The 21,627-nt window shown below is 40.7% G+C and overlaps 1 protein-coding gene across 4 annotated transcripts in view; it reads right to left on the minus strand.

The window, feature by feature from the left end:
* Positions 1-21,627, minus strand: part of LOC117931640 — a 133,507-nt gene that overhangs the window by 69,080 nt on the left and 42,800 nt on the right. For all 4 annotated transcript variants that reach the window (XM_034852636.1, XM_034852635.1, XM_034852634.1 and 1 more), the window contains exon 9: positions 12,792-12,865. In XM_034852636.1, coding sequence (XP_034708527.1) covers positions 12,792-12,865 — 74 coding nt within the window. The remainder of the gene's footprint in view (positions 1-12,791; positions 12,866-21,627) is intronic.

The following is a 21,627-nucleotide window of genomic DNA, read 5'->3' on the forward strand; positions in this document are numbered from 1 at the left end:
CTGAGATGCTTGATTGTAAGGCGTCTGGATGGCCTATTCTATATCTGGGTCTCCCTTTGGGCGGGAACCCTAAGGCGTGTGGCTTTTGGGATCCAGTGATTGAGAGAATCTCAAGTAGATTAGATGGGTGGCAAAAGGCCTACTTATCCTTCGGGGGGAGGATAACTCTTATCCAATCTTGTCTTACCCATTTGCCAAGCTACTTCCTTTCCTTATTCAAAATTCCCGCTTCAGTGGGTGCAAAAATCGAGAGGTTGCAAAGGGATTTTTTATGGTCAGGGGTTGGGGAAGGCAAAAGGGATCATTTAGTGAGGTGGGATGTGGTGTGCAAACCGAAGACAATAGGGGGTTTGGGTTTGGGGAATATTTCTTGGAGGAATCTCGCTCTTCTAGGAAAATGGTTATGGAGGTATCCTAGAGAGGGTTCAGCTCTTTGGCATCAGGTCATTTTAAGCATTTATGGTTCACACTCTAATGGTTAGGATGCTAACACTCTAGTCAGATTGTCACATCGCTGTCCTTGGAAGGCTATTGCTCAAGTCTTTCAGGGGTTTTCTTTGATTACTCGGTATGTGGTAGGAAACGGGGATAGAATTCGGTTCTGGGAAGATTTGTGGCGGGGGACCAACCTTTGGGAACCCAATATCCAAGACTATTTAGAGTAGTCGTGGATAAAAACATTTCTATTTCTTCAGTTCTCGGTCCATCTCGACCTTTCTTGTGGAATTTGAATTTTCGCCGTAACCTGTCAGATTCTGAGATTGAGGACTTAGAAGGCCTCATGCGCTCTCTTGATGATTTGTATCTCTCTCCTTCGGTCCCAGATGCTAGATTATGGCCATTATCCTCTTCAGGGCTTTTTTCAGTCAAATCCTTTTTTCTAGCATTATCTCATCTTCTGGATCCCCTCAGAACTTTCCTTCAAAGTTCGTGTGGAAGTCTCAAGTTCCTTTCAAAGTGAAGTCCTTTGTCTGGTTAGTGGCACGCAAGAAGGTGAATACTAATGACATGTTGCAAGTGAGAAGACCCTACAAAGCCCTTAGTCCTGATATTTGTATCCTGTGCATGAGGCACGGGGAATCAGCAGATCACCTTTTTCTTCATTGTTCCTTGACGATTGGGTTGTGGCACAGGCTATTTCAGTTAGCTAAGATGGATTGGGTTTCCCCAAGGAGCATATATGACATGATGTCCATCAAATTTCAAGGTTTCGGTAATTCTAAGAGAGGGGTAGTTTTGTGGCAAGCTGCGAGCATAGCTCTAATTCGGGTTGTGTGGTGGGAAAGAAACGCAAGGATTTTCGAGGATAAAGCAAGGAATTCAGAGGTCCTTTGGGACTCTATTGTTTTCCTTGCTTCCCTTTGGGCTTTCTGTTCCAAGGCATTTAAGGGGACTCCCCTTAATGTGATTCAGTTGGATTGGATAGCGGTGTGTTCTCCATAGGGATTGGTCCTTAGTGGGAGTTCGTTTGTTTTTGTGTATTTTCCTGTTTTTTAGTTGTCTTTGGTGGGAGGATTTCTTATCCTTCTTCTTGTACTTCTTTTTATATTAATATATCTTTGTGGCGTTTCCAATCAAAAAAAAAAAATATATGCATGAAAGTACAGCTAAATTTTTTATAAATATGAAAGAACTCCATCATAGACATTGAATATGGTAATATAAATGTTCTACAATCCAATATACCTCTTCCCTTTAACAGTCGTGCTTTGAACCTCACTTGTTTGGTAGCCCTCAAAGTTATAAATTCATTAGATGATGTAACCTTCCCTTCACAAGAATATACCATGGCAATGTCCCTAATAATGGTTTCCTTCTTTTCCTTAATATCCCCAAAAGTGAACTTCTTCCACAAGTCACTTTTGCTTTGATGCCTTGTAATAAATTCTCCATAAAATTATGACTTTCCAAACCCCTAATTTGGGGCCCTCACCATCAGTGGGTACCAATACAGTCCTTAAGATTTGGGGGAAACAACCACATCTTTTCAAAACTAAATGGAGTTAATCCCCAAGTCAAAGAATCGTATTTAAAATTATTGGAATGCTCAGAGGTAAGACAAGATAAGGTTTCTTGAAGAGTAAGGGAAACTAACATCCCAATCCAAAGAATATAAAAACCTATTTAAGATCTTACAAAAAGGGAATGTTCAAGGTTTAGACAGTCAGACAGAATAATTTCAAATTGTTATAACTCCTAGAAAATTGAAGCGAGAGAAAAACCTGTTGAAGGAGGATGTCTTTCAAGACTAATGGTTAAGAGTAAAATGGATTAAGGAAGCTATTGTAAATATTCCACAAAGTCATCAATAGTTGACGGAAGAAGAGATTGCTTAAATCCATTGGAGATAGAGTTTTGGACATCACTACGACAGCATTCTAGAGAAAGTCTTAAGATATTTCTGTCATCTCCATTCAAGGCTAAATAAAGAGTTGTGGATGATTTAGGGGATGCATTGGTCCCCTATCTATGAGGAAAGTGTTATTGGGTTAGAGAGTTTGAAAAGGAAATCAAAGATGTTTTTCATGTGGATCAAGACAAATCACGCAGTCCTGGTAGCTTCTCTTTAAAGGTTTTCCAAAATCTTGGCCCACAATGAGAGAGGGCTTACCAAAGGTATTCCCAAATGTTACAATACCTTGTCAATAAAAGAAACAACACCGCCATCATTGTTCTAGAAGACTCAATTGATAGAATGGCCAACTTCACACCCATCAACTTGGCAACCAGCCTCTAGGATAATTGCTAAGGTATTGCTTTATGATTTCAAGCAGTTCTCCAAGAGACCATTTCACCCTTGCAAGGAGCTTTTGTGAAACAGATTCTAAATGCAGTTCTTAGTGCAGCTAGTTAGAGGATGAAAATTTTTTATTGGGAGAGAACAGGATTGTGCTTAAAATTAACCTAAAAAGGTTCATAGTAGTGTTGATTCAGGCTTTCTAGATCATGTTTTGGACATGGAAAGCTTTCAATCTTGATGCAGATTATGGATTAGGGTTGCTTCTCCACAATTAACTCTGCAGTACTGGTCAATGGGTGTGCTAAGATTGGGTGAAGATGCCAAGAGGGATTAAAAAGGGAGAACTACTCTCCCTTTTTCATTATAGTTGTGGCCAATGTATTGAGTAGATTGGTTAACAAAGCCAAGGACAAAAGGTTTGTTAAGGCTTTCAATTGGAAATGATATGTAGTGGCTATGAGACCTCTAGAGCTCTCAGCCTCAAGCATTTAATCATGTGCTTCAGCAGAAGGGAATTTCAGGACATAAAAGGACAAATGAAGGCTGGTGGAGTCATTACAAGATGCAGTTTATTCGGTTTTTTTATAATGGGCTTCAGTCCCTTCAGAGTTTGCAGTCTCCTCATTGAAGGAGATAATCTTAGATTAGAATCTCCTCATTGTGCAATGAGGAGGATAATGAAGGTGCATGTTGATTAGGTTCCCTCCCCCTCAGTCACCTGAAACTTAATTTTGATGGCTTCTTGTCAGTTAATCTAGGACAGTTAGGTTTCGGTGGATTGTTTCTAGATCACAAGGGGGTTGTGGTTAGAGCTTCTTCAAAGCCTGTGAGGTGGGACTAACTTCAGAGAAGGTGCCAGCATTGTTGGAAGGCTTGATCCTAGCTAGGTCTTCGGGCTTCAATAATTTCTAGATAGAGAGTGAATCAGTTGCAATTATTTCCTAGGCCATTCAAAAAAAAAAGAGGGTCATTTAAATTAAATTCTTGTTGACCAAAAATCTGATATATGAACCTCTTTGTGGACTCCTTGAGCAGAAACCAGAGAGCAAAGAGCAAATACTTTGACAAAGCCATGTACTTCTAGACTAAAAGGTTTTTTTTTTTTTTTTTTTTGATGGGAAACGACAAAGAGATATATTGAAAGAAAAAAGAATTAGATGAACTAGATGAGAAATCCTCCCACCAAAGAAAACTAAACTACAAGAATACAAAAACAAGAATGCACACAGTAAAACAAGCTAGCACTCTAGATTAGACCAATCCTTGGGAATTACACACCGCTAACCAGTCAAGTTGTAACACATTAAGGGGAGTCCCCTTAAAAACCTTGGAACAAAAAGCCCAAAGAGAAGCAAGTAAAAAAATAGAATCCCAAAGATACTCTAAGTTCCTTACTTTAGCCTCAAAAATCCTCGCGTTTCTTTCCCGCCACACAACCCAAGAAGCTTTTTCTACTCCAAAGGGATCAACAACAATACCCCTCTTAGATGAACCAAAACCATTAAATTTGATCGACATCATGTCAAAGATGCTCCTCGGGGAGACCCAATCCATCTTGACTAATTGAAATAATCTGTGCCACAACCCCATCGTCAAATAGCAATGTAGGAAAAGATGATCTACTGATTCCCCATGTTTCATGCACAGAATACAAATATCAGGACTAAGAGCTTTGTAGGATCTTCTCAATTGTAGCATGTCATTAGTATTTACCTTCTTGTGAGCCACTAACCAGACAAAGGACTTCACATTGAAAGGGACTTGAGAATTCCAAACGAACTTAGAAGGAAAAACCGGAGGAGATCAAGAAAATTGGGATAAGGCTAGAAAGAAATATTTGACTGAAAAAAGCCCTGAAGAAGATAAAAGTCAGGATCTGGCATCTGAAACCGAAGGTGATAGATGCAAATCATCAAGTGACCGCATGAGACCTTCTAAATCTTCTATCTCAGAATCTGAAAGGTTATAGTGAAAATTAAAGTTCCAAGAGAAAGGACGAGTAGAACCGAGAATTGAAGAAATAGGAATATTTTTATCCAAGACTACTCTAAATAGTCTTGGATATTAGGATCCCAAAGATTGGTCCCCTCATCACAAATCCTCCCAGAATCGAATTCCTTCCCCATTTCCTACCACAAACCGAGTAAACATGGAAAACTCCGGAAAGACTTGTGGAATAGCCTTCCAAAGACAACGATGTGACCATCTGACTAAAATTTTAGCATCCTAACCATTAGAGTGCGAACCATAAATGCTTAAGATGACGTGATGCCTAAGAGTTGAACCCTCTCTAGGGTACCTCCACAACCATTTCCCTAAGAGAGCGAGATTCCTTAGAGAAATCTTCCCAAATCCCAATCCCCCTTTTGCCTTCGGATTACACACCACATCCTAACTAACTAAATGATCTCTTTTACCTTCCCCAATCCCTGACCATAAAAAATCCCTTTGCAACCTCTCAATTTTTGCAGCCACTGAAGCAGGTATGTTAAACAAAGAGAGGAAGTAACATGGCATGTGGGTGAGGCAAGATTGGATAAGAGTTATCCTTCCTCCAAAAGATAAATAAGCCTTTTGCCACCCATCTAATCTTCTTGAGATTCTCTCAATCATTGGATCCCAAAAGCCAAAAGCCTTGGGATTCCCTCCCAAAGGAAGACCCAGATAGAGTATAGGCCAACCAGAAGCCTTGCAATCAAGCAACTCAGCCAACCTAGAAAGATGATTCTGATCAAGATTGATGCCATAATTATTACTCTTGTCCAGGTTGACCTTGAACCCAGAAATATGCCCAAACACTAGCAAAAGACTCTTGAGAGTCTGTAGATCTTCCTCCCTAGTGTTAGAAAAGAAAATGGTATCATCTGCGAATTGCAAATGGGACACCCTAGTTCTGTTTCTACCCACCTTGAAACCCTCCAACAAATTTCTTTCCTCTGCTCTTAATAGCATCTTGCTCAGTACATCTGCGACTAAAGTAAACAAAAAAGGGGACAAAGGGTCACCTTATCTTAAGCCTTTAGAAGCCTTAACCCACCCTTTAGCATTTCCATTCACCAAGACTGCATAAGATTCTGAGGACAAACAACCGCTCATCCATTTCCTCCAACTAGGACTGAACCCGTTCTTCTCAACCATGTGATCCAAAAAATCTCAACACACATGATCGTAAGCCATTTCAAAGTCAATTTTGAAGACGACTCCTTCCTCCCCTGATCGTCTTTTCTCATCCACTACCTCATTGGCTATGAGAACCGCATCCAATATTTGTCTCCCCTGAACAAAAGCGCCTTGAGTAGAATGGATGGTTTCATGTAGTACCCCTCTTAGACGCCCTGAAAGCACTTTGGCTATTATCTTGTAGAGGCTAGTGATCAAGCTAATGGGTCTAAAGTCTGAGATATTCTTTGTCAAACATTTTTTGGGTAACAGAACTATGAAGGAGGCATTAGTGCTTTGATTGATAATCCTACTTCTGTGAAACTCTGCAAACACTCTCACTAAATCCTCCTTGATCACATCCAAACAATCTTGAAATACTGCAATGGTAAAGCCATCAGGCCCCGACTCCTTATCCCTATCTAACTGAAAAATGGCCCTAGAAATCTCTTCTTCGGTGAAAGGGGAGTCCAACCTAGACGCACTCTCTTCCGATATAGGGGACCAATCTAAACCTTCAACACTCCAAGACCCTCCAGTAGGACTCACGTAGAGCTTTTCAAAGTAAAGTAAAATCTCCTCTGTGATACTCTCAGCATTATTCTCAAACCTAAAAGGTGTTGGGCCCCACTTGAACGGGTTGCTATCCAAAACAATCGGCCAATGATTCAATGTCCTTCTAGGAAGAGCTTTTTGAAGGCCTTGGGGAAAGAGATGCCCCCACTCATTTGAGTAAAGGAAACGATCCAATCTCTTACACACGGAGACTCTTGCATGTTTAACCAAGTGAATGATGCGTTCCGTAAAGGTCGATCAAGCAATTCACATTCTCTTATAAAACAATCAAAGTCCTTCATGCTTGAAGTTAGCCTAGAACCACCCATTTTTTCTGAACTTCTCCTTATGACATTAAAAACACCGCCCACACACCATAAGGGAAAAGATAGGCCAAAAATGTCTAAAAGCTCCACTCAAAAATTCTTCCTAAGTGATGGATTGTTTGGGCCATAAACTGCAGATATCCAAAGAGGTCCGCATCCATCCAAATCAAACTTGACTAAGACCGAGAAGGATCCTATTACCACCTCCTCACTACGCAGTTTTTTTGAGTCCCAAATAATCAAGATCCCACCTGAAGCCCCTCACGCCGGAAGAGTAGCCCAATCCTTATTTCTAACCGTCCAGACACTACCCACAAACCTTATGTCGCACTTCACCTTTTTTGTTTCCTGAATCATCACAACATCCGGATTCTTTGACCTCAGAAAATCTTTAACCACCCTTCTCTTATTCCTTGAACCCAAGCCCTTGGTATTCCAACTGATAATTTTCATGAAGAAACTCACAGACCCTTAACCACCAAACCAATTCCAATAGGTCTCAAATACCTGTGGACCATCTGTTCTTCCTCTTGGAATAAACCTTAATTTCCAGCGAACTTAAAACCTCACGCACTTTAGCCATTTTCTTGGGGGACAGGCCATCTATTTGGAGCTCGCCCAATGGAGAGACCACGGTATCTCCCTGGCTACCTGTAACCAGGTTGGATACCTCCTTAGGCAAGCTGGGTTTAGACTTACTGGGGTTAAAACTCTCAGACATCTGGTTTGATAAAGCCAATTCGGTCTCCTCCTCATCACGGACAGGAATGCCAACATATTTTTGATAAAAAGTGCCAACAACGTCTTTTTTAGAAAAAATTTCAGAAATTACTCGATTTTCCATAGGAGACTAAGGAAGAGAAACTGAACTAGGAAGATCTGGACCAAATGACTCGGCAAAGGAAGTGCCAAACCACAAGAAGGGATAGAAGAATACTCAGGTGGCTGAAAAGGTGAATACAGGCATACCTCCAAGTTTTCCACTCCCAACGTTTCACAAATCCCCTCAAAGTTGAGCCCTTTACCTTTGATTCCTGGACTAGAAGGTGAATCCGTGACTGATAAACCACGAAGATCGGACCCCACTCGGCCCAAAAAACCTTCTTTGTCTTCTTCGAAATGGGAATTGCGTTCAACCGCTTTGCCTCTTGACGACAAGGTCCCTTCCCCCGAACACCGCTTTCGATTCCTTGCCAATTGACAGTAAAAGAGAGGACTCGTTCTGAATCCTCGTTCCAACTGAGATCCCGTCCCGAAATCCTCTTCCAATACACAAACTTCGCTAACTGACGATGTCTTCCTGAGGAAAAGAGACTTGTTGTGACTCCGAAGTCCTTGTCGACGATCGAAACTTGGAGGAAAAAGGGAAGTCCACATCTTCTTTGAAACGACCTTCTCTTCCTTCTGTTCAGAGCCTCTCGTCTGAACCTCAAGAGCTTTTCCCTTTCTCACTGCAGCATCTTCTTCCCTTCAAAACAAACCCTTCTTAACAGAGGTCTTCATTTCTCCTATTCTTTGGGCCAACCTCGACGGGCCTTTTAAATTACAGCCCACGATTGCGGTTGAAGGTGGGCCAGGGTTGGGAAGAGACTGGGCCTTTCTCTCAAAGGCCCGACTATCCTCTTCAAAGAAAGCCTCGTCCCCGCCGGCCCTAACTTCAACTGGACCTTAAGAGCTTGCAAACAGTGGGACCACCTTTGCAGAAGATCCTGCGCACTGGGACGTTGAAGACGACAGTGCTACAGTCTCGTGGGCTTGAATAACCACTGGACCAGCAGGAAGCCCACGATTTTTCGTCCCTATCTAGGCCCTAACAGGCTGGGCATTAAACAGGGTCTCAAGCATATTAGGCCCATTAATGTTTCCTTCTGCTGGGCCCAGAAGACTCCCTCCCCAGCCATTCTCCCTTTTGGACGCCAAGTTTTAACTTGAAAGGTTTTCTGAGAGATCTCACACCCCCCTAAGGGTTTCTCTCATCTTTATGATAGGATGTTCTACCTTTTCTATTATTATTCGATTTCATCTCATCATGATTGTCCTTGTTATTCTCTTTGGTTTGAAGCTTCCTCCTCTTGCTTTTGCCATCTCATCACGATTGTCCTTGTTATTCTCTTTGGTTTGAAGCTTCCTCCTCTTGCTTTTTCCATCTCATCACGATTGTCCTTGTTATTGATGTAGCACATGATCATCATTATTATTCATTTTAAGTTCATCATTAGTTTCCTATTTCTAGTTTTAGTTTCTAATTATCTTTGTTTCCTATTTCTTCAATTATTACCTTTATTTTTCCATTAAAAACATTATTTAAAGCCTTATTATAGTTGTTAGAATCAGTTCAATAAAATTTATCAGAATTATTCCCTAATTTTCAGATCTTATTGTGATCTTTATGTTTGTTCGTAAGTGTTTTCCGTTTCGTTTCAAAACAAACCTTCCGTTGCACCAAAATTGGTATTGGGGCAAGGATTTTTACCTCAATCTGATGGTTGACAATGGTTCTAGTGGTAAACAAACCATCGACGACAAAGAGAGGTATGAAAAAATCAAGCAACAACTCAACGAGATCGACGAAACTCTTCAAAACCTCACCCAAATGCTGGCTACATTAACTGTTGAAGGGAAACGCAAACCAAATGGAGCGACGACCAGACCAACGTGGCGACTGGCAAAAGGCGGATATGATGACTGACACCAGCCACAGATCGGGCTAAAAATCAACAATGGAGACGCCTTTCGCACAAGTCCAACCGGGAATCACGATTTTAGCAAGCCATTTCCATTACGGGTGTATGAGCGTCAAAATCAGGGAGCTCTTAGGTGGCGTGACGACGACAACGACTACGAGGCTGGTGGTAGCTTTCCACGAGTGGCTGCGAAGGTTTTTTATGAACAAGATGAGTTTTTTCCACCTTTTCGAGATGGTGATGATTCTTGACTTCCACAACAGAGAAATATTCAACAAAGGTAGCAACGGAGGTTGGATTATTCATCTGGAGGAGAAGATGATTTCCATTTCAGTTATCGAGCTAACAATCAGGGTCAAAATAACCAAGAGTTTAAGATGAAGATGGATTTACCGAGTTTAGACAGCCAATTACATATTGAAGATTTTCTCTCAATTGGGTCCATACCGTTGAAATTTTTTTTACTATTTGAATATGTCAAAGAAAATCAAGTCAAGCTTGTGGTGTATAAGTTGAAAGGCAAAGCTTTTGCTTGGTGGGAACAATTTCAATAGAATCGTTAACGGCAAGGAAAACGTGTTTGTACTTGGCCCAAGATGAAACAGTTGTTACAAAGGTGATTTCTCTCTCCAGATTATGAACAATTCTTATACCAACAATATCAAAATTGTCAGCAAGCCAACCGCACTGTGAACGAACACAAGGAGGAATTTTATCGATTAAATGCCCGTGTTAATTTGTCTGAGACAGAGGATCGATTAATTGCTCGTTATATTGGAGGCCTAAAGCTGGTTATTCAAGATCAATTGGCTCTTCAAGGGGTTTAGACCATGACAGATACAATTGATTTGGCAATGAAAGTGGAATATTAGATCAATAGGTCCATGGCGCGCACCTAGTGTAATTTTCAGCAACCAACCCAAGAAACTTTTTCTACTCCAAAGGGATCAACAACTTCAAGCAACAACGATAATAGCAATAAAGATGTCCCTTCAACTCAAAATTCGGTGCAAAATCGAAGTGGAATGTCAGCCCTAATTGACCTAATACTCGAGGTTGAAACCAATAGCAACAACGAATCAATAATGACCCTTATGCATGTCCAAATCTTGGGAAATGTTTCCGGCGCAACCAATTAGGCCATCTTTCAAATAATTGCCCGAACAGACGATCTATTAACTTTGCAGAAGAAGGTGGCGATGAAGAGGAACAAGTTCTTGAAGAAGATATCTACGAGGGAGCGTTGTTTGCAGAAGGAGATGTGGGAGAATAAGTGGTGTGCATTGTCCAACGACTATTGCTTACCCCAAAGAAGCCAGATGACTCTCAACAACATAAAATATTCCAAACTCGATGCACTATTTGTAATAAAGTGTGCAACGTGATCATTGACGGTGGCAATAGCAAGAATGTTGTTTCCAAGGCTTTGGTGAAAGCACTAAATTTGAAGACTGAGAAGCACCCTTCTCCATACAAGATGCATATTAAAAAAGGCCCGAAAGTTCAAGCGCTAAAGGTTTGAAAAGTTGCTTCGTTAATCAAGAAGTATTACAAAGATGAGATCGTATGTGACGTGGTGGGTATGGATGTTTGTCATATTTTATTGGGGGGGTCATGGCACTATGATGTTGATGCCACTTATAAGGGTTAAGATAATACTTTTGTCTTTTGGTGGTTTGACAAGAACATCGTTTTGATATCACAATCTCAATCGTTAGAAAACAATTTGGTTACTAAGGTAAGCCACTATTCACTAACATAACGTGCCCAGATTTCTTTAAGCAAGTCAAGGAGCCAAATTCTATTATAGCATTTTTTTTTTTGATCGGTAAAATTATAGCAATGCTTGAATCCAAATTCTATTATAGCATTGATGGTTAAGGGCCAATCTAAATCAACTATTGATATTCCCACCAACGTTTAAGAGGTACTTGTTGATTTTCCTGATATATCTCCTAATGAATCACCTAACGAGTTACCTCTTATGCAAAATATTCAACACCATATTGATTTAGTACCTAGAGCTAGATTGCCTAACTTGCCACATTATCATATGAGCCCAACTAAGCATGAAGAGTTGCGGCAACAACTTAATGAGTTGCTTGATAAAGGCTTGATTCGAGAGAGCATGAATCCTTGTGCAATCCCAGCTTTACTTACCCCAAAGAAAGATGGTAGCTGGCACATGTGTGTGGACAACCGCATTATCAACAAAATAACAGTGAAGTATCGCTTTCCCATCCCATGTCTTAATGACATGCTTAACAGGTTAGAAGATGTTGTGGTGTTTACCAAACTTAATTTACGAAGTGGCTATCACTAGATTTGCATCCGACTAGGAGATGAGTGGAAGATGACTTTCAAGACTAAAGATGGCCTTTATGAATTGCTAGTGATGCAATTTGGGCAATAAAGTGCGCTAAGCACATTCATGCGGTTGATGAACCAGGTTCTTTGCAGTGGTTTATTTTGATGTTAGTCTCCTCTACAGTAAGAATGAAGAGGAACACTTATCACATCTCAAAATTGGTGGTTTATTTGTGGTGGATTATTGGAAGATTGGTGGTGATGCTTACAAGATTGATCTTCCAACTGATATGAGCATTTCCAGTACTTTCAACGTTACTGATATCTTCGAATATTCCTCCGAATGAGTTTTCTTTGCAGCCACAAAACTCGAGGACGAGTTTTCTTCAAGTGGAAGGGATTGATATAGCACACGATCATTATTAGTTTCTATTTTAAGGTCATCATTAGTTTTTATTTTAAGTTCATCATTAGTTTCCTATTGCTAGTTTTAGTTCTAATTATCTTGTTTCCTATTTCAGTTATTTCCTTTACTTTTGCATTACAAATATTATTTTAAGGCTTATTGTAATTGTTAGAATCAGTTCAATATAATTTATCAGAATGATTTCCTAATTTTCAGATCCTATTGTGATCTTTATGTTTGTTCTTGAGTGTTTTCCAATTCATTTCAAAACCTTCCACTGCACCAGTTGTTCTCTTTGGTTTGAAGCTTCCTCCTCTGGCTTTTGGTCAGACTCTGTATTCTGCAGAATAACTCATCCATCATTTTGCTTTCTAGTCCATAGAACCGAATTGGTTTTTTCTGATTAATATTTATATCCCGATGCATTTTAAAACCTATTGATGGAGTGACAACGAATCAAATCCATTAAAACAAAACTAAAATAGCTAAAGCCAATCACTCAGCATTTGATGAGAACTTCTACAGTTGTCATTACTGAATAGCCAATGTGCGCAGCAATAAACCTTAAGATTTTTCATATCCATAAGACCATAAGACCATATCCATAAATATACCTTGACATATTATCAAATGGTCCCGGGCGCTGTTCATCTATATGGTGATTATAAGGAGAAAAACCATGCTGACCCTGCATTAAAATTTGAAAAAGTAAACAAAAACGAAATAAATTGCAAAAACTATCAAGAAAAAATGACAAATATGATAAAATCAAGCTAAACAAATTAAATCACAACAATTAGATAGTAAAAAATTGGCAGGCATGCCAGTAGTATAAATGGCGAAGTTGGGTGTTTAAGACAATAGAACCGAGATACCTTTTAAATGGAATACAATCCCAGGATAATTTTTAACCAGAGAAATTAAATTCCAAATTGTACACTGATAAAATTAAATCCAAGCCTCAAATTATAATGTTATGTCATGGATGACTAATAATAGTAATCAAATAAGAACAGAAGCAGCTGAAAATTTAACCAGATGGACAACAGGATTCCAAGCAAAGTAAAGAAAAAGAAAGTAAAAGAATAATAGAAAATAGTCTCTGGAGATTGATCAAGAGAGCTTCTGTTTCACAAACCTCCAATTAAACAGTTTATGCAGATAAATACATTAGTACTTTCCATCATAGAGATGTTCAAAATTGAGAAAATTTTACTTGTCCTATTGTTTGCGTCTCATTCTTTTAGCAAGATGTAGCTATGTGTAGTAAAATGTAGAAGTCCATGAGAGTGCTTCAGCAAGCACTCCCACAGACACATCAGGGACTAAGATGTACCCCTGACTACACTAGAAAGACATATTAACCTTTCTAGAAATAACACTCTTCAGGATAGAGATAAAAAAAAATAAAAATTAAAAAAAACACTAACAGTGACCATGAAAAAATGAAATGCAGTGATCGATTAGTTTCTCATTGATCATCAACGTTATATCCCTTAAAAATCATCATTTTTATGGTAGTTTGTGATAAAAACTGGTGATTTGTAAAGCATGAGCAAATGCTGGAGAATAAATGTATAAAATGGCAATATTCCAATAAAACAATTATAACAGTACAAGAAGAGGATGAGAGGTCCTTCCCACAAAATACAAAACCTAATCAAAGTAAGACTAAACACCTCCACTATACAAGTAGAACTATACACAGGCATACACAAATCTCCTCAAAATCAGACTCAACTCCTCTTAATCTAATCCACCCCCTTTGAATTACAAACTGAAAGCCAACTAAGTTGAATAACATTAAGTGGAACTCTCCTAAAAGCAACAGCACAAGAGGCCCACAAAGAGGAGGAATAGAAGTAAAGTAGATCCCACATCTCTTTTGTTCTCCACTTTTCCTAAAAAATCCTAGCATTTATGTCTTGCCACACAATCCAAAGTATAGTGAGGTAAGCAATTTGCCAAGGAGTCTTGCCTTTGACAGAAGTCCCTAACCCTCCAAATGATATAGTCATCATATCACCAATGCTCCTAGGTGAAACCCAATTTATCTTGGCTAAACTGAAGAACTTATGCCAAATCCTCAATGTTAAAAAGCAATGAAGAAAAAGATGATCAATCAATTCTCCACTTCTCATGCATAAAATGCATCAATAAGGACTACGAGACTTGTACGGTCTTCTCAACTGTAGCATGTCATTGGTGTTCACCTTCTTGTGCACCACTAACCAAGCGAAGGCTAGGACCTTTAAAGGGGCTTTTGATTTTCAAACAAATTTGGCCAAAAGGTATAAGAATGAACTAGAAAAAAAAAATTGAGAATAAACCTAAGGAAAATAAAAACCAAGCTCTTGAACCTGTGACAGAAGGAGACAAAGTGCATTGAAGTAAGTGAAGACATGAGCCTTTCGAGATGGGAGACCAATCTAAACCTTTAATCCCCCAAGAATCACTTGAGGGTTTGAAGCATAGCTTACCAAAAAAATGCACTAATGTCCTCTAAAATATTTTCAATATTGCTTATATTTACCCCTTCTTCAAACACCAAGGACTTTATGAACTTCCTATTTTGCCTCCCTGTAGACCCCCATTTTGGGACTATTTTTTGCACCCATTTGTTTTTGCCAAATGGTAGGGTTTTAGAGGGCCACGTGTCATCTTTGGAGAGGTTATCAGAAAGTGGCAGCTTGCCTGTTAGTGGGGGTAGTGGTTTTCTAAAGAAGCAATGGGTAAGTGACACGTGGTGAGGAGATTCTAAAAACCGCTGGAGGAAGTTTTAGTGAGAAGGAGCAAGCCGTTGAGAAAGGGAAGAGAGCTTGAGGAAAAACCAGCTGGGAAGAGGAGAAAGGGGTGAGGGTGAGCTGAGTATCTTTTTGAGGAAGAACCGATCGTTTTTCTGGGCGAGGGAAAATGGTGTGAGGGATCCTGGAAAACCCTGGGGGAGCTGTAAGAGAGAGGGGTGAACGAGACTGTGGAATGGACGGAGAGGAAAGGTTTTCTAGAGAGAGTTGAAACAGAGGAAGAAAATGAAGTGGGAGAAAGGAGGAGAGAGTGAGCTGGGGAAGACATCTGGATCAAGAGGAGCTATAAGGAGGTGATTTTGAGCTGAGCAGGGGAGTGAGTTGGATTTTGAGAGGGTTTGAGGCTGTGAAAATGAGCTGAACAGTGAGAGGGGCAGAGGAGAGAAAGGGAGTTGGTTTTCTGTGGTTTTGATGCATGCTTAGGAGAAGAAGCAGAGCAGCTTGAAGCCCAGTTAGTTCCGCTGGAAGAGAGCATTTTCAGGTACGTTTGCTAGACCATGTATTGATTGCAGTTGATTTTCTTTGGGTTGGTGTGACTGTGTTATATTAAATTTGTGCCTTGTCCTTTATGTGAAATTTGTTTAAGAGTGATCTAGTTCCTTTTTAGCTTTCCTTTGGGTGTCTAAGTCATATCTTTGATCTTATTTCTACCTGGTTTTTCCCACCCATACATAAGCCCATCGACTTCAATATGAAAAGGGGCTTGGTTTAAATGTCTTCTTTGGCTTATTTGATGCTCTGTTTTTATGCTTGCTCCCTTGTTATTACTCTCTGCTCCTAGTGACTATTTGTACCCCCAAGGAGAAGGGTTTTGTTAGCATTGCCAATTGTTTTCATATGGGCACAGTTTCTGAATTTGGGTAGATGTTGTTTCACTGCTCCTGGAGTCGCTTGGTTACTCTGCTCAGAATTGGTGACTACCATACTGGGGTATTAGTGTTGCCTTTTGACTGCTACTGGTTCATGAATCCATGCTACTGAAGATGAATGGGGTGCTCACCAAAATGGGTTGTAGTTCAAGAAACTGAATGGGGTGCTCACCAAAAACCCGCTTCTCTCACCTCCACCACTTCTCATTTCATACCCAACCTAGCTCCGTCTCTCCTATCCAGCACGGGTCCTCGAGCACTACCCATTTGGCCCATAACTCCAACTAATCCAAACCACCTCTCCACTGCCACTAGCACCAGCCCATGTGAAAGAAAATGCAACGTGGCTTCATTCCCGCGTGTGGCAGCTATCAGTTAGGAGATGTTCAGCAGGTTTGTTTGGCGTGTGGAGGGTCATGACTTGCACAGTTCGAATCATTTGCATATGGGAGTGGGTAAGACTGGGTATGGGATGGCCAAAATTGGCAAGCTTCTTGAATGAGAATTTGAGAAGAGCAAGTCCCATTCACTGAACTGTATCATGCAGATGCTCTAGACGAAATAAGTCTAATGCCCAATTTCATTTCGGTCCGAGAATAACAAAAGGAGTTGAAAACGGGCACATCCTCAAAGTGGCTTCAATTGGGCGCCTGATTGAGCTTAGTGGAAGAACTTGAAGCATTTGTCTGTGATGATCCAAATTTCCAAGGATGTGGAAATCTCTCCAATGCTGGTATGATTCATGCGACCTCAAACCTAGGAGAGACAATCTGAATCTGAACCAAGGATAAGCAATGAGCCCCGCGGCAATTGCAGAAGGTGCATTCAAGGCTTTCAATAGCCCGTCTTCAGAAACATAAAAGGAACAGTAGACCTCGTGGAGATATGATCTTTCTCCCAAAAGAATTAGCAGCTGGAAGTCACCATCCTCTCGTGATTTGCATGAAATTTAGTAACCGTATCAATCTGCTAGATCCTTTTACTCCGAAGCACTGTTCCTCGGAAGACATATTTCCATGAATCTCGACGTGTGCATGGATTGAGAGCAGCTAGAAGATGTGGGATCGATTCCTTAATTGAAAGGAAAAAAACAAATCCCAACAGAAGGTCGCCACGTTGTTGGCATGCAACCTCATCAATCTCAAAATATTGGAGGGCCTGTGAATGAATTCTTCCCGGGTGTGCATGATCCTTTGTGCACACTGTCTTCATCTCCACCCAGCACAACGAGACTGTCACCAATGACAAAATTGCAGTTGATCTCAAAGAGCGTGCCATCAAGCCTATTATTCCAAAGAAGTACCTAGACGACAAAACCATCTTCCATCTTAACCCATCTGGCCGTTTTGTGATTGATGGGCCTCGTGGTGACGTTGGGCTCACTGGCCGCAAGATCATCATTGACACTTACAAAGGTTGGGGAGGCCATGATGGTGGTGTCTGCTCTGGGAAGGACCCCACCAAGATGGACAGGAATGGCGCATGCATGGCAAGAGGCAATGGTGGATGATTTAATTCCTTTAGTTCACATAAGGCACATACGAGACGTGTAAAGATGATTGCAAATTGTTCCTACTGATCCAACAAACCTGAAAGTGCATTTTGTGAACAATATCGGACATACAAGTAAATTGGAGCAGCCACTTCGACATTCAAGAAGGGATTCGAAAGGCAACTCTCTGGAAAACTCTGAAATTGAGACAAAGGCAACTGATCCTACCGAAATGAACCTTGAAATTCTGAAGAAGAGCAAAGTCATGATACAAGTGAAAGCTTTGCTTCTATTGATGCAACCAAAGTCTCTTAATTAGCGTTACTAGCCATATGTATCAAGAGAGACACACAGAAAACTATTTCTTTGGGGACCCAACAAGTTGTTATCCAAAATCTCTACCAACAGTGGGGTCATCTTTTGGTCAAAGGGTACATGGTTTGGTGAAATCATTTGAGTAAATCTGCTACAGAAATGACAGCAATTATGGAACAAGCAGAGAAGATAGAATGAAAGATCAAACTCAAAAAACAACCCCCCGTTCCTGCTAGCATCCTTCTACTTTAGGGACCCATTCTCTCTCTCCGTTGCATGGTTTGCATGGCCGCCCTCCTATGCTCATTTTCAAAGCCCGTGTGCTTCTTTTCTTTACTCATTTTCATACATGTCCTTAAAAACAGATTATAAAAAATCCAGTTCTCAAATAATTTTAATTCCACAACTTCTCATTCTTCCTTAGAGTTTTAGGTCACGAAAAATACAATTTTAACAAAAGCCAAATTTTAATAAATTTTGCTGCCATTTTTCTCTTTGGCAAACATTTTTTACAAACTTCCTTGATTTTTAATAATTTTTCGATCTTCACATTTTTTTAATAAGCACAAATAAATTTCATAATTTCAAATAATGGAATTCATGGAATGAATTTGTGCAAAAATAATTTGGGCATTGGTGGGGCCCAACATGTGTGATTGAACATTGATTGACTTTGATTGGCTTTGTGACACATGCGATTATTTTGTATTCGTTTACTAACCTTTGTTTTCCATGAAGCAATTAGCTTGCTACTCAGGTACACATCTTGCCTTTCTTGTTTGTTTGATTATTTCTAGATTGATATTCGTTTGGTATCCATGTTTAATCTATCAATTGTCATACTTGATTTAACTTATTTAATGGAAACCCATTTTTTGGAGCTTAGAGGGGTGCTACGGTTTTTACCGTACCTTCCTAATAAGTAACCTGACCATTGAACCCAGATTTGGTTTTCCATACACTGTCTTTTCCAAATAAGGAGTCACACTTAAGGTCTTCTTTCTTATTTGTTTTTCCCCTTAAAAATAAAACAAAAATAAGTGGCGACTTCAAGTCCTTTTCCAAAAAATAAATCTTTTTCAAATAAATAAATAAATAAATAAAAGCGAGTTTGCCATTGAGTGGGAACGCATCATGCAAAATGCAAGGTCCACACTCCCATTTGCCACTCTATGAAAAAACTTAAAATTGCAATCTCCTTTTATCCATTTAACTGTAGATTTTTGCCTTCAATGAACCTCTTCCTTTGACAATAATTCCTTTAGATGCTACTTCCTTAAGGCTCTCAATGTTGAGAGTTCAAGAATCAAATTCCCTTCTTGCTCACTAAAACAAATCCTAACAATGTCTAATAGAATATTCATTTTTCTCTCTTTTAAATCCCCAAAAAACACTTTGTTCTAATCTTTCGATTTAGATTTAACAAACTTTAACTTCTTTATGAATTTATGATCTTCCCAACCAACTGCCTAACACTTCTACCACTAATAACTAAAACTTTCCTTGAAAGCAAGGTGGAGCAGCCACATATTCTCTAAACTTACATGGTCAAAAGCTTTTTCAATGTCCATCTTAAGAAGGAGACCCGGCTTGTTGTCTTTCAATCTAGAATCAAGGGTTTCGTCAGCAATAAGAATGGCGTCCAGAATCTGTCTCCCTTGGACGAAAGCTTGCTGAGAATCAGAAATCACCTCCCCCATCACTGATTTCAGCCTATTTGCTGGGACTTTGGCCAGCAGTTTGTACACACTCCCTACTAGGCTGATTGGTCTGAAATCTCTTAGGTCTTCGGCCCCCTCCTTTTTGGGAATGAGCAAGAGGACATGGAGTTTAAGCTTCTGTGGAAGGTTCCATTGAGGTAAAACTCCCTGAAGAGACCCAAAATTTCTGGTTTAACAACGTCCTAACAAAACAACCAGAATGCCATTGTGAAGTCGTCCGGGCCTGGGGCTTTGTCCCCACAGCAGCTGCTAAGGGCTGCAAAGATTTCTTCCTTTAAGAACATAACTTCCAGGCTGCTGGCCACTCCTTCTCCCAGCCCCTTGAAATTAAGGCCATTGATACTAAGCCTCCAATCCCCAGATTCTGAGAGGAGGGACTGGTAGGTTCTGTAAACACTATCTTTTATATCTTCAATGGAAGATAGAGTCACTCCATTCACTCTAATTTTAGATAGGAAGTTCCTCCTTGCCCTAGAATTGGCCATTTTGTGGAAATATTTGGTATTTTTGTCGCCTTCTCTTAACCAGATTTCTCTTGACTTCTGCCTCCAAGAAGTTTCTTCCAAAAGGTCCCATTTCTTATAGTCCTCAAGAACCAGATTTTTAGCCTCCATATCTCTAGGATTAAGAGGGTTCTCCTTCTCCTTGGCTTCCCAACACTACAGGCGGGTGAAGGCCTCTGCTCTATTGGAAGAGACGTTGCCTACCACCTCCTTGTTCCAGATTTTCAGGTCCTTCTTAAGCGCTTTGAGTTTCTCAGCAATGTAGTGGCTGCTATAGCCTTCGACAGAATACCCATTCCACCAGCTTCTTACTAGGTCTTTGAATCCATCTATTTTCAGCCACATATTTTCAAAACAGAAGGGGCTTTTTCCTGAAGAGAAACCTCTAGCTTTTAGGACTATGGGGTTGTGATCGGAGACCATACGAGGTAGAGCAGATTGTGTGATGGCTGAAAAGTGGTCCTCCCATTGATCCGAAATCAGGAAATGGTCTAACCTAGAGGCAGCTTGAGAGTTCAAAGCCCCTATCCAAGTGAAAGGACCTCCAGTCAGTGGAGAATCCCTCAGCCCCAGCTCCCCTATCACCTCTGAAAATCTCCTCATTTCAGCTATGAGGGTAGGGGCATTCCTTCTTTCCTTTGGGAATCTTACAGAGTTAAAGTCCCCTCCTACGCACCAAGGGTCATCCCAGAGGCCACTGATGGCTCCAAGCTCCTCCCAAAAATCTTCCTTTTCGCTGCCAATCACTGGCCCGTACACTCCAGAGAAAATCCAAGAGAAGCCATCAGCGCAATTTCTAAATTGAACAAAGATAGAGTACCCCCCGCTTTCAACCTCCAAATTCTCCAAGATTTTGTTATCCCACAAGAGAAGAAGGCCTTCTGCCGCACCCCTAGCATCCACTGACGCCCAATTAAGAAATCTTCCTACACCGACACTTTTTACCATTTGCAGAGACATTTCTTTCACCTTCGTCTCTAAGAGGCAAACCAAATCTGGTTTTTGATTCCTCACCACTCCTTGATTAGCTTTCTTTTCTAAAAATCATTAAGCCCACAGACATTCCAGAAGAGAATTTTGATTCTCATTAATCAACTAGAATCAAAACCCTGGAGCTCTGGCCTGATTTTTTAGTTATCCCTGATGTCCCCCCCCCCTAGCTAACAGAGCATTCCAATTTTTTTAACTCTCTTTCGAAGCGGGTGGTGCAAGATTTTTTCTTTTTCCTTCTCTTGCTAAGGGTGTTACTTCCAGTTCTCAACTTCAATTTCTTAAGCAGGGCCAGGATTTCAACTCCATGCCCTTCGACAGGCATTCCCAAGACTTTACTGAAGTGGAAAAGTTTGGAAAGCTCCTCTTCTGACCATCCTTCTACACACGGAGGAGCAGCTGATAGGTCTCTCTGTTTCGCCACGTCTTTTTCCATATCAGGGTATAGGACCACTGTCGACCCATCCTTCATTGGCGTCGCTTCCGCCTCTCTAAGGGTCGGTTCCAGCAGACCAGGGCAAGATCCCCTTTCCCTCTCAAGCCCCGAATCCCAGAAAGGAGTAGAAGAAGAGGACTCTCCTCTCAGGGAGATCAGAGGTAGAGAGAGCGTACCTTGAGGATTGCGAGCTTCGACGGGGGGAAGGCCCATTTGCAAGGGCGACACTTCCCTCTGGGGGGTCCTGACGGTGACGGAAGATGGAGTAGGGGCAGGAGAAGGAGCGAGGGCTCCTCTCCTCCAGCGCGGTGAGCAGATGG

The sequence above is a fragment of the Vitis riparia genome, chromosome 15 (assembly GCF_004353265.1).
Source record: "Vitis riparia cultivar Riparia Gloire de Montpellier isolate 1030 chromosome 15, EGFV_Vit.rip_1.0, whole genome shotgun sequence".
Lineage (NCBI taxonomy): Eukaryota > Viridiplantae > Streptophyta > Magnoliopsida > Vitales > Vitaceae > Vitis > Vitis riparia.